At 44.3% G+C, this 12,663-nt stretch overlaps 1 protein-coding gene across 6 annotated transcripts in view; it reads left to right on the top strand.

The window, feature by feature from the left end:
- Positions 1–12,663, top strand: part of LOC105471609 (alkB homolog 3, alpha-ketoglutarate dependent dioxygenase) — a 47,074-nt gene that overhangs the window by 33,367 nt on the left and 1,044 nt on the right. For 3 of the 6 annotated variants that reach the window (XM_011724160.3, XM_011724157.2, XM_011724159.3), the window contains one exon: positions 6,096–6,194. The exons of 1 other annotated variant lie outside the window; for it this stretch is intronic. In XM_011724160.3, coding sequence (XP_011722462.2) covers positions 6,096–6,194 — 99 coding nt within the window. Of the gene's footprint in view, positions 1–6,095; positions 6,195–6,959; positions 7,337–12,663 lie in introns of those variants that run through there. 2 more of the 6 variants (XM_011724161.2, XM_011724162.3) reach the window with 2 other exon arrangements.

The raw sequence follows: 12,663 nt of genomic DNA, 5'->3' as shown, positions 1-12,663 counted from the left end.
AAATCACATATTTACATATTGGTCAATTCTTTATGATAGACAGACACAAATGAAATGCAGTAAATAACTCCAGTTGTTTAAAAAAAAAAAAGTACAGGGGACAAACTTGGTCATTGTACACAGATATCCTTCATGTGTACAGACAGCTTCATTCAGGTGTAATTTTTTTTTTTAATTTTTATTTTAGGTTAGGGTATATGTGCAAGTTTGTTACACAGGTAACTTGTTTGTCTTGGGGGTTGGTATACAGATTATTTCATCACCCAGATAATAAGCATAGTACCCGATAGGTAGGTTTTCCATCCTCACCCCCCTCCCATCCTCCATCCTCAATTACTCAGGTATAATTTTAATTTGAAAGACCTAGATATACTATTATTTAAGTGATAATGGCCCCTAAGATTTATTCAAATTACTATAAAATAATAAAGTAAACAAATCCGCTATAATTTAAAACTCTGCCCATTGCTTGAAACCTTGGAGGAACCTATGCTATAATCAGTTGCTAACTAAAAGCAAATTGTACGTGTATTTGATATTTCCCCAGTTTCTACCTCTAGATTTAATTCAGTAAAGGAAGATGATACCTGAAGATGAAGTAGTACCTGTGTCCTAAGTGTCTCTCAGGCACTACTGCATGGAATGGCAAAGGGGATGCAAGAAGCACATCAGATGACAACTGGTCTTAGACGCTTACAAGTCAGCTAAGGTGACTGACAAAGGAATCAAAGAAGGCAGTCATGTCATGGACCCATCAGCAGCATAGCTGGGCAGCCCTGGAGCCGAAGCTGGCCCTCAGACTTGTTGAAATTGCCCAGTGTTTTTAAAGACACTGAATTATTTGCCAAAATTTATAACTCAGAAAGTTTCATGTAAAAATCCTGCTTGTCAGCTTCCCTGGAAAACCCAGAAGAGGGGGCAGCACTGGGGGGCACAGTGATCTGAAACGGCTCATTGGCAGAGCAGCCACCGCCTGTCTGCAGGCCCCTGGTTCTGCATGGCTCCCTCTCCTCCCTGTGCTGCACCCAGCCCACACCTCTCACTTATGCTACTTGCTGCTGTTTGTGATTATGACCCCTACAGTATAGTCAGGGTGCCATATAATCAAGACAGGAAATATTAGGATCTCAGAAGGAATAGAGCTTACTTTGGAGAGCAGGGTATAGTAGAAAGAATAGGGCTTTAGAGCCAGGCCGATCTACATTTAAATGCTAGCCTGCCCTCCTGATAGCCTTTTGCCTTAGAGAAGTATTTTCCCTCCAGCCCCCTTTGCTTATGATAAAGTGGATAACATCACCTTCCTTGCCTCCCTTACAAGGTTGTAGTGAGCATTAGCAATAACAGATAATAGAGTGCCTGATGTGCCTGGCACCTGAACACATGCCATGGTTGATCTTGTGGAAAAGTCTAGCAGGATGCTTTGGTTTAAGTACCTGGAAACTGTTATTCGTGCCACTGCACTCCAGCCTGGGCAACAGCGTGAGACTCCGTCTCAAAAAAAAAAAAAAAAAAAAAAAAGAAGCATGAAAAAAAAAAATAACCCAACCACCACCAAAAAACAAACTCCGTGTAGATTAAAGAGTTAAATCTAAAAAATGTAAACTCTCAAAAAAAAAAAAAAAAAAAAAACTGAAAGGAAGTGCAGTTGTATATTTAACTTTCCTCAGGATGGGAAAAGACTTTCTAAGCATAAAAATCATGAAGACGAGCCAAAGAAAGGTCAGTAGAGTTGACTGTAAAATTTTGAGCTATTCTGTGTTAAATATCATAAGTACAGTTAACAGGCAAATAGCAAATGAGAAAAGCATTTGCAAAAAGTATGACAAACAAATGTCTTACTATCTGTGGTTATAGATCAATAAGAAAACAATGTTAACACCCCCACAGAACAATGGACAAAGGACAAGAACAGAGAGTGTTCACAGCAGAAAAAACAGAAACAGCAAGCAGAATGTAAAAAAAAAAAAAAAGTTGAACTTGGGCTGGGCGCAGTGGCTCATGCCTGTATTCCCAGCACTTTGGGAGGCTGAGGCGGGTGGATCACTTGAGCCCAGGAGTTCAAGGCCACCCTGGCCAACATGGTGAAACTCTGTCTCTACTGAAAATACAAAAAAAATAGCTAGGCATGGTGAAAGGCACCTGTAATCCCAGCTACTCGGGAGGCTGAGGCACAGGAATCCCTTGAACCCAGGAGGTGGAGGTTGCAGTGAGCTGAGATAACACCACCGCACTCCAGCCTGGGCGACAGAGTAAGACTCTGTCTCAAAAAAAAAACAAAAAACAAAAAAAACTTGGTTTGTAATCCAAGATCTCTAAGTTTGAATGAGTTGTCATTTCTCCCCTAATTGTTTTTCATTATTGTCAATTGATAATGTTGAGCCAGAAGATAGATACTGTCATGTTTCCCTGGTGAGATTACAGATTGCTGCAGCCTTCTCAAGAGAGCAGTTTGGTAGTATAAATCAAGTGCCTTAAAGTTCATACATTTGGCTCCAGTAATTCCATTTTTAGGAATATATCCTAGAAATATATGCAGAAATGTTTTGTCCAAAAATCTACTTGCAGCAACTTTTTGTTTATTTTCCCTCTTTTTTTAAAAAAAAAAAACTAGTGTATGAAAATCAGTCTCCAATCATGTGCTCCTTACTGCTCCATCATTAGCACTAGCATAATGCCTGATGTATACAGGTGGTCGAAAGGTATTTGTGAGTTTAAAGGAAGGATATGTTCATACAAAGGCATATTCTATAACCATATTTTTGAAATGTATATTTAAAGATACAGAAAAATGCTCAATAAAATATTAAAAATGGAGTGTACACGATTGTATATCTGGAATCCTCTGTGCGTATGTTGTATAAACTCTGGATGATAGGATTGCAGGCGATTTTCTACATTTTCTGTGTACTCTTCCTCAGTCATTCAGTACATATTTATTGATATGTGTGATAGGCACTGAGAATGTTTAACAGGAAGACCACATAAACTTTCCCTCACGGAGTTTGTAAGAGCAGAGGTTGAATAAGTAATTACAAGTGCATCATTTACTTTAGTAAACTTACGTTACTTTTTATATTCTAGAAAGAAAACCTGTATGATGATTTTAAAGCATTGATGATTGTTTGTAACTTCTAAGGCATTCTTTTAGGACAAGAAAGGGATGATTATAAGAAAAATCCAAATCTCATACAGTATGAATTACCTTTCCAATGAAAAGAAAAATGTTTAGGTTTCCCGTCTGTTGGATGGTTAATAATGACATAACAGTAAATACACCCTGATTTTTTCACCCCAAATAGCATTTTCTTCAAGGAAATTGAATAGGATAGTATCTTTGTGAGGTGGAGGTAAGAGTTGTGGGAAGCCTTAGAAAAGCATAATTAAGCCTTCAGATGAACTGGCTGCAGTTGGAGGAATGAGAATATTGATCAGCATTAATATAAAAATATATGTTTTTTGCTTTTTCCTTGTACTTGTAGGGTTTCAAATATTTGGAAAACCAAGAACATCAATAACAAAACCCACCCTGTAGCTTGAGTGTGACCCTAAAAGCTTCTTTTAACCAGGATGAGGGATGGAAAATTTTATCCTTAGCCCTGGTTTTGGGGGGTGTGTTTTGTTTTGTTTTGAAGAAAACCCTGAGTAAATCAAAAGGGCTACAGAGATGTGTTTGGGTAACTTAACCACGCTTAATGACTAGGAAGGCGCTCCTCTAAACAGTCTGACCTGTGTTTCCACTGTTGCTTATCCATTTATCAACTGGAGCCTTTATGCACAGCCATGTGGGCTCCTCTGGCCTTTTATCTGACTCCTCAGTGGAAAAAGTCTCCATGCATCTTGCTTCAGTCGAAGGGTGGCTGTATGGTTTGTTGCCACTCTAGCCTCAAGAGAAGGATGCATTTGTGAGCTCTGCGTTGCATTAGTAGGATCCCTTGCCCTGTTTCCTGTCTGTCTCCTTCTGCAAATTAGGAATGCATCTTCTAAGTCAAAGATCTTAGAAGGAATAAAAACAAGCAGCAAAAAATGATATCACTTCTCACAGAGGGTGCACTGTGTATTGGTGTCTCCTTTGTGGACTGATAAGTGGCTCCCTCCCAGATGAAGGCTCACCCTTGTCTGCTTTTTGGTATGGCTAATGGTTTTGTTGAATGTAATGTGTTCAAAACCAACCTGAGGCTCTCTCTCATTTGAAAAGTTCAGATCTTAGGAACAGTATGTGCAATGTGATAGTTGAACATCACTTTCCATCAGTGGTGATATTTCTCTCTTGCATTTCGGAATTCTCTTTCACTTGTGAGGTGCATTCCTGCTTCATGTTTCCAGGTGGAACTATAGTGTTTACCTATTCTCTTCCACTGATCCAGCACTCCCTTCCCCACAACAGTGTTTTTAATGTTCTAAGAGATCTTCATCTCAGAATTGCCTTCATGTTGTGGTTAAGTGTCTTTCCTTTCTACTTTATTGTATTCTCCTCTCTTAGTGTCTGCACTTGATTTGTAAATTAAGCCCATGTTGCACTCCCTGATTATGTAGAGGGTAGCAGAAATTCTTCTGCTTCTAGCTGTGTTGAACCTTGATCTGGTAGCTGACTGTACAGCCTAAATTAAGGAGCCTTGGACTCTGTAATCTCATGGTCAGTGCACTCCCTCCAGATATCTTTTCTCCAGTAGGACATGTGTCTCCTCTGTCTGGCTTTTTTTTTTTTTTTTTTTTTAAATCAGAGAGCAGCCTTTTGCTTTTCTGAGATGGAGCTGGGCTGCAGTGAGGGCAGGGTCACCTTCCCACTGCCCTCTGGTTGTCTGAGGGGTCAAAGGTAAATGTCTCGGTGCCCACTTATTACTGGAAGAGAAAAGGTGGCAGACGCAATTAAAATCAGTCACTGAAACCAAAGTTATTTTAAACATTGCTTCTATCTTCTGTCTATAAAAATTATGACTATGTTTGACAAAGTTACTGCCAAAAGTTGGGGCCTGGAACTTAGACTGTTTATGCAAGTTCATGATTGTTTTGATTTTGATTTTCCTAGGGAAAATCTTTGTAAACAGTTAAGTTCTCAGAAGCACCCATACAATAATAAACATAAACACAGTTTGCACTGAAATCACCCCTGCAGTAACCCAAATGTAACCCCTTGTATCGGAAGAGAAGCAGATGAATGAATAGACCCATCAGTTCTGCCCAGAATGGAGGTGAAGAAATCTGGAAGCTCGGATCTGTCCCAGTCTCAGCACTTGACATGCTCTTTGTTGCTGCGAGCACAGAAGTTGTTTAATGTGCCTGCTTTTCAGCTGTGGAGGAGTCACACTACCAGTTGATTACTTTGCAGCCTATGCTGTGAAGACTCCTGAGAATATTGGACAGAAATTGCTTTTGAGCTCTCTCTGTAAATACAAGGCATTTGTATCCTAAATGTGCAGGAGTCGTGATCCATCCCCAAAGATGTAAACAGCCAATCTCAGTTTGACAGCACTATTTAGGTCAAGCCAGAGCTCCCTTTGAGAAAATCCTACTGTTGGCTATTCTGAAAAGAGGCAGGAGTATATCTCCAAAACTCCAAAGTAACCATGAGAAGAATAGAGACTGTAGGTGCCAATTAGTAAATTAGCATCCATGGTAAGAAGGTGAAGGAAGTCATTGCATCAAGTCTTGGTTAAAAGGACGTTTTCCCTACACTGAGTATGTCAAAATGTAGAGCACAGCATCAGTCAGATGTAAAGAATTCTTGTACACGTGACTTTTATTTCCTTCATAGGCCAGAATGGGCTTTTCTGCATTTTGGGTTATGATGATGACACTAATAGCTAGCACTTACTGCATGCCAGTCTCCAGTGATTTACACATATTCTATCAATGGAGGCTCACCATAGCCCTAGGTGGCAGTTACTGTCATCCTCCCCATTTTACAAATGAGTAAGTCAGGGTACAGAGAGGTTAGGTAACTTGCCCACAGTCAAGCAGCTGCAAGTGACAGAGCTATATATGGATTCCCACAGTCTGACTGAGCAGAGGTTTCCATTTTTTTTGACCTCTGTCAGGTTCTGTTGCGTCTTAATTACACAGGCAAAAAATTTAGCGCAACAAATGCTGTTTTCTAGGAAGAGAATGGAGACTACACATATGTGGAAAGAGTGAAGATACCCTTGGATCACGGGACCTTGTTAATCATGGAAGGAGCGACACAAGCTGACTGGCAGGTGAGGATGTGCAAGTAATATGAATCTACTCTCATGTGGAGGCAGTTTCCCGACTCTGAGGACTATTTCTAAGTAGACATGGTGAAAAGCAAGCTGCTTTTATAATGAGCCAGAGGGAATGAGCTGACATTCTTTCCAAGGAGTTTTGATACTACTGACAATCCAGATGGACACTAGTGTGTCCAGTAGAACTTTCTGTGATGATGAAAGCGTTCAGTATCTGTGCTGCCGAATGTAGTAGCCACTAGCCACATATGACTGACTTCTTAAAATGTGGCTTGCATGCTATAAAGAACTGAGTTTTTAATTTAATTTTAATTAATTTAAATCTAAATAGCTTCAGGGTAGCTAGTGACTATCTTATTGGAGTACACAGTTCCGCAGCTAGGCCATGCCATTTTTAGGCCAGATCATTTCTAAGGTGCACATGTTAATGTCAAAACACTTACCTTGAGAATGGAATCTCATGCCTCTCTTTGGTCTCATCCATTTATATGTTTATGAGATTTGGGAAATGGCAGATGTCTGAGAGGAACAGCAACAATTAGAAAAGATGAAAATATCTCACTTCAGAGGTGCTGGCATAGCACAGTGGGGCTGGAGATGGAAATTTGTTTCAAAGAAGGAAGCTTTCTCCACAAGACTTCAAAGAGCTTACTGCTCATTTAAGGGGGTTAGATGGAAATACTTCTGTATTCTCATGAATAAGTTTTAAGTCCCTTTGAACTAAAAGTGTGTGTGTGTGTGTGTGTGTATTTATGTCAGAGTTATGTGTATTTCCATTTAGCATCGAGTGCCCAAAGAATACCACTCTAGAGAACCGAGAGTGAACCTGACCTTTCGGACAGTCTATCCAGACCCTCGAAGGGCGCCCTGGTGACATCAGAGCTTTGAGAGAGAAGCTTCACTGAAACGGAGCAAACCTTCCACTGAGAAGCGACTTCAAGAGGCTGGTGCTGCTAGATCTCGTGATGTGGCTGTTGGGAAGATGGTGGGGTTTGTTTCCCAGCTTGGAGTCCTATTAAATGAGAGCCAGCAACTCATGTTGGTAATAGGTCTACTGTGGGAACAGTTATCCCGAATCACAGCTCAAAATCGCTATCATCTTTAGGCAAATTAAAATCTATGTGGCAGTGCTCATGGATGATTTTGTTCGTAAGCAGTTTTCCTCCTACCCTTCCCCTCCCCCCGCACCCCACCTTCATTTGAAGAAATATGAATGGACTTGTGCTTCTGGGGAAAATTTCCGCGTGTTTGTTCCTTGTGACTTCAGTGAAGCGGAGATATAAATATGCATCAGGGACTCTGGAGCCTTCCGTAGGCAGACAGCTGCTGAAACCCAAACAGAGGTGGTTTCATCTTGGCTTGCATACTGTTGTAATGGAAAGCTACATATCCAGGGAACACTGTAACCGAGTCTTCCTGCGACACACTCAGACAGTTACAGGCCTCCAAAGAAAGAGTGGTGGCAGTGTGCTCTCGTCTAGCCACTTTCAAGCAGTCACCTGTAATACAAGAGAAAACTATCCCCTTAAAGGGAGGAATCACTGAATGATGTCACAGGAAATAGCAGGCTGAAATTGAGGCTGAAGAACAGCAGAAGCCCTACTCATGACAGCTGTTCCACATAGATTATTTTCCCCTAGGGAATCACTTGAGTCATCTAGACCCAAGTCAGATAGAAGTGGGAGCAGCCCTGCAGGGAATACACTCAATTGCCTGATAGTTCTCTTCACCTTGTGTTTCAGTAGCCCTGTGACTAACACTGTCTTCTGACTCAATGTTTTCTTACATACAAGGTCCCAAGGTACAAAGGTTAGTCTGTGATGTCACTGAGGTTCCCAAAACAAAACAGAGTGACTGCCCATTATTGCATCATAAAACCACGTGTCATCTTGACCTCTTGACTCAGGAGCTGTGTACCAGATTAATTCCAAACCAAGATACAGAAAACCTGAGAGAAAGGAAATGAATTTAAATGGACGAAAATAGGGCGGGAGAGTTAACAGTTTCTCTGTCTGCCAGTGGGGGCAAGGTACAGTGCCTTCTTGCTTTTTATCCTGTTTCCATTCCAGGCTGTAAGATTGATGCTCCCCACGATCATAGGAAAATGCCAAAGGCTGGGCACGCTCTGACTCGGCACTCAGATGGAGCACCATGCCTGGCCAGGCTGTTCTCTGACAAGCTCTCTGGCTCCTGGCATTGTAGTCCCCCTGCCCTTTTAAAAAACAAACAAACAAAAAAAAAACAACAACAACAAAATGAGCCTAGCTTGTTTCTCTAAGAAATATGGAATGCTTTAAAAAATGTGAGCGCCGTACCAAGCTTTCATGTGAGGGAAGTTCAAATCACCGTAAGAGTAAAATAAAGCCTCTTTTTAATTCCTAGCTGTTCTCCTATTAATGCAAACAATACCTGACCAGGTGATACAGCCAGCTTGGTGATAAGTTTGATGCATGACACTAGGACATTTATCTTCCCTTCCTTACTAATGAAAGAACTGGCAGATGGTTCCAAGTCTTCCAGCGTCCCTCTTTCTTAATGGAGGGTCATGATCTCCCCTTGCGGCAGCTGTGCATTTGATCTCTTCACTTGTCACACCCATGTCTTTCAGGGAAACATTTCTACTATACAGCAGATGGGGTTGGCCACCACCTGGGTTTCTTGGTCTGAGAGCAGCAAACCTTCGGTTTTGTTTTTCTTGCTGTCACTCCAGATACCACATGCCAGAAGTGCCCTTTTCTTTACCCTTAAGATAATGTCCCTTCTGAAATGTCAAGCAGGTACTTGCCATAGAGTAAAACTACAGGGTGTAGGCATAGACAGGAATTCCAGACCATGGCAAAGCGCAGTGTGCTCAGTGACCACAGCAGCCTGTTGCTGTGTTTTGCTGGTGCTAGATCTGAACTAGGAATTAGAGGTGAAGCTGTTTTTGCTTACATTACATGTAAAGCTGAGGAAGCAAATATAACAGCAGTGGCATGAATTAAGTTTCGGTTTTGTTTTGTTTTTTGCTGCCCTTTTTCTGAGCTTCAGCAGGCACCGTCCTAGGAGCTTTTATGCATAATCCCTAATCTTTCCGACAGCGGTGCAAGAGAGAGATTCTGTTCCCATTGTAGAGCCTAGGAAACTGAGTCTCCAAGACGTTAGGTAAGTTAACAGGGCTTGTAGTGGCAGAACCGGATTTCAGACTGCAGGCTAGTCTCTCGGCCTGTTTGGTTTTCCTTTGCCATGCTGAATGTAGGCAGAATGGTCTGCTGAGCACTCCTGGGAGCCTGAGCATCAGGGCTGGCTCCTGCCGAGCTAGTCACAGCTGACCACAAGCCACCTGTTTGTTCCCTGGCTTTCCTGTGCATCAGGGCAGGCATCTGCATCTCATCTTCCCTTAATCAGCATCAGCATCTTCTAGGCAGAAACTGCCGGTGACTGGACTAGCAGTTGCCCATTTCATTGGGGAAGCTCCTTTTGGGGGGCAGAATCCAACTTCTGGTGTTAGACAAATTCTCAGCCAACTTTCTTTGACTTTCTGGCAAGTGTTTTCTGACCCTATCTACCTTCAGAGATACAAAACTTTTAGAGACAGATGAGTTTTCCCTTGTGATCCTTTCTCACCTCATTCTTATCTGTGAGTATACTTGGGGACCCTGAATGACACCAAACTCATATCAGGCTTTTTGACAATACTTACCAACACCATTACTCCAGTCAGCAGCCCAAAGAAACATCAGGCTCCACACTAAAAATGTCTTCTTTGTGACAGGCAACTTGCCTCCAAACATGGGTTGGAACACTCACACTTAGCACCAGATTGCATCCCCAGTGTTGAAATCAGGATCCACATTGATCCATTGTTAACCCACTAGCTCGGGTGGCATTGACAATTCCTGATAAGTTTGAGTCACAGCTAATAAACCTGCCCTTTCCTTGTGGCACCCACTCTCTGCCTCTGTGACTGATGTGATCCAGCCGTAGTACATGGCAGGTCTGTCTGGACACAGTAACTACAGAGCCGTCTCCTGAATTGTGTCATTGCAACGCTGGAAGAGTTAAGTAGGCCCTGCAGTGGCTGAATGCTCCAGTTGGAGGGTTTCAGAGAAAGTCTTGACAAATGACAGGTTCCTGCCCTGCTGGGAATATTTCTTCTTTGAGTTCTGGCAGCTATTACTTGGCTGCAGAATATCTAAGACCCACTTTGCCTTTTCTGGTCATAAACACTTGTAGTGTTGAATCTTAAGTCTTGATTATTTTTTTTTAATAGTGGCTTTGATAAAGCTGAATGTTTCCATAGTGATGCATTCTGTTTATTTAAAACTTTACTTATACATGATTCCACCCACACGCTGTCCTCAGAGGGACCTGGTCTACAACTGCCTTCTTCCCCCACCCCATTTTCTGTTTGGAAGGAACACGCATGTGAGACCTTTGTCAGATTGGTGCTGCTGGAATCCATTCTTAGATGTGATTCCTGCGCCTGGGTGTCAATAGGGAAATGACTTCAGTGTTTATTTACTAGAGTGACTAATGGTGCCTTTTCCAGCTGGTCTAGAGCTGATGTGCCTCCATTTATAAAAGCCTTCCCCAGCCTGTGAATAGAGCCCCATGTTGGGCTGAGCTGTCGGTTAGCGTTTAAGCTGGAGGGGGAAGAGGAGACAGTGTCAGAGCACAGTGGAGGAAAACAGGATAAATTAGGCTGTAGCTTTGTAGCCAGCATTACCAAGAAGGCTGTTTTCTCAAATGAGCTTGCTTGGAGCTGGCAGAGGCCTGTGTGTACGACGCTGTTAGGATGATTTCTGTGCCATCACTCCCCCTCATAGGAGCAGTGATGTCACGCTCTCAGCACAGGGACAGTCCCTGTTTTCATGTGGCCTCCAGGAATGTGGACGCGCCTTCACTGCTCTCACTGCTGTGGCTGAGCCCACTGATTTTTAGCTCTGGATGCAAATTCTGGTATCTGAAAGGGAAGGAAAGGGGAAAGTGGGGAGGGAGCTCACAGAGTAGCTACTCCTTTGGGACCACAGCATCCATAATCTGATTTATTCCCAAAAGAATTCCTATGGCTGTTTTTGTATTTTCTAAACACCTGAGGAAACTGAGGTACCAGAGGATTTATCAGATCTGGGATCTGGTGTCCCCAGTGGGCTGGGAGAGATAGCCCTGGGTGGCTAGCCAAGCCATGCCTGCTGCTGTGGCCTGTGGGACCTCCCGTCCCCCCAGCCCTGGCCCCGGGGCCGGCAGCCTGGGCAGTGGGAGCGCTGCAGCCAGAGCCCCCCCGTGCCCGTCTTTTTCTGGGAGCCCGGGTGGGAGCTCTCCACGGGCCGGGTAGTGGGAGGAGGAGGCTTTGGGCCGCACGGGTGCCTGAGGGCCTTGTGACTGTGTTGCAAGGGGCTGCTCAACACAGGAAGGACAGGGGCAGGCGAACTGGGACAAGGACCTAGAGGCGGGAGGCCGGGAACCCAGTGCTAGCCCTGCAGCCTCCAGGCTATGTGTGGCCAAACCCGTTCCCGCGGCCCGAGTGGCGGAGCCAGAAGGGCCGCCTTGCAGGAAGGCGCCCAGGCCCCTCGCACCCTGGCAGGCCAGCTGAGTCCTCGCTGCCTGAGTCTGAGCCGCCTGCCTGGGGGCTCGGTCAGGACACCAGCCTTGCCACCAGTCTGCGTTTGGAGGATGGCTGCGGGGCCACCTAGGGGTGAACCCACCGAAGGTGGGATCTGCCCTGAGGGCTTCTGTAGGCCTGGAGAATGTAGGATAGCTGGAGGAAGGATGCCATGGGGCCTTTCAAATGGGCAGAACTTAGGAAAGTCAGAGAGAGGAGGGGAACCCCACGGAAGTGTCTCCTTCAGGTTGTTTCCTGGAATGTTTCCTCTGAAAACATGTTAAGGGACTAGCCACCAGTTTCTTCCCAGCTTTCTCTCTCTTTCTCTCTGACTTTCAGCTTCCGTTCACCTGGAGTGAGAGGGAAGGGAGGACAGCTGGCCCGGAGGTAAAAATCAAGAGGGGAGGCATGAATGTATGGCTTCTCACTCTCCTAGCCTGCCCAGCAGTGCCCTCCTCCAGGCTCCTGTGCTGGGAGGAGGGGCGCCGAGAGGAGAGCTGGTGAACTCCCATGCACATACTGCCCTTTGACTCCCTGAAGCCCTGTGGGGTGTCCATAGGGGACTACTTGAGACTAGTCCGTATCAAATGCTTAGGCCAGTGTTCTTTCTGCCACTCTGAGAGGACTGGTGACAAGAGGGAACACGGGGAACAAGCAGCCCCAGAAGGTCACAGTGCCTATCGGGACCGCCCTCCAAGGAGCGGTATTGATAGTCTCCATGCTGCACCAGCCAGGTGGCTGGATATGTGGCAAGGATCACTGCTGCAGCTTGAGGTAGCGTCGTCCTCCTGAATCTACTGCCAGCTGAGCTCTGCACCAACCGATGAGGGGAATTAGCTGGACAGTTTCAGACAAGACTGGCCCCGTTCGCCTTTGCAA

Source organism: Macaca nemestrina, chromosome 12 (assembly GCF_043159975.1).
Source record: "Macaca nemestrina isolate mMacNem1 chromosome 12, mMacNem.hap1, whole genome shotgun sequence".
Classification (NCBI taxonomy): Eukaryota; Metazoa; Chordata; class Mammalia; order Primates; family Cercopithecidae; genus Macaca; species Macaca nemestrina.
The sequence above is the reverse complement of the archived record's forward strand: the minus strand, read 5'-3'. Positions and strand labels throughout refer to the sequence as shown.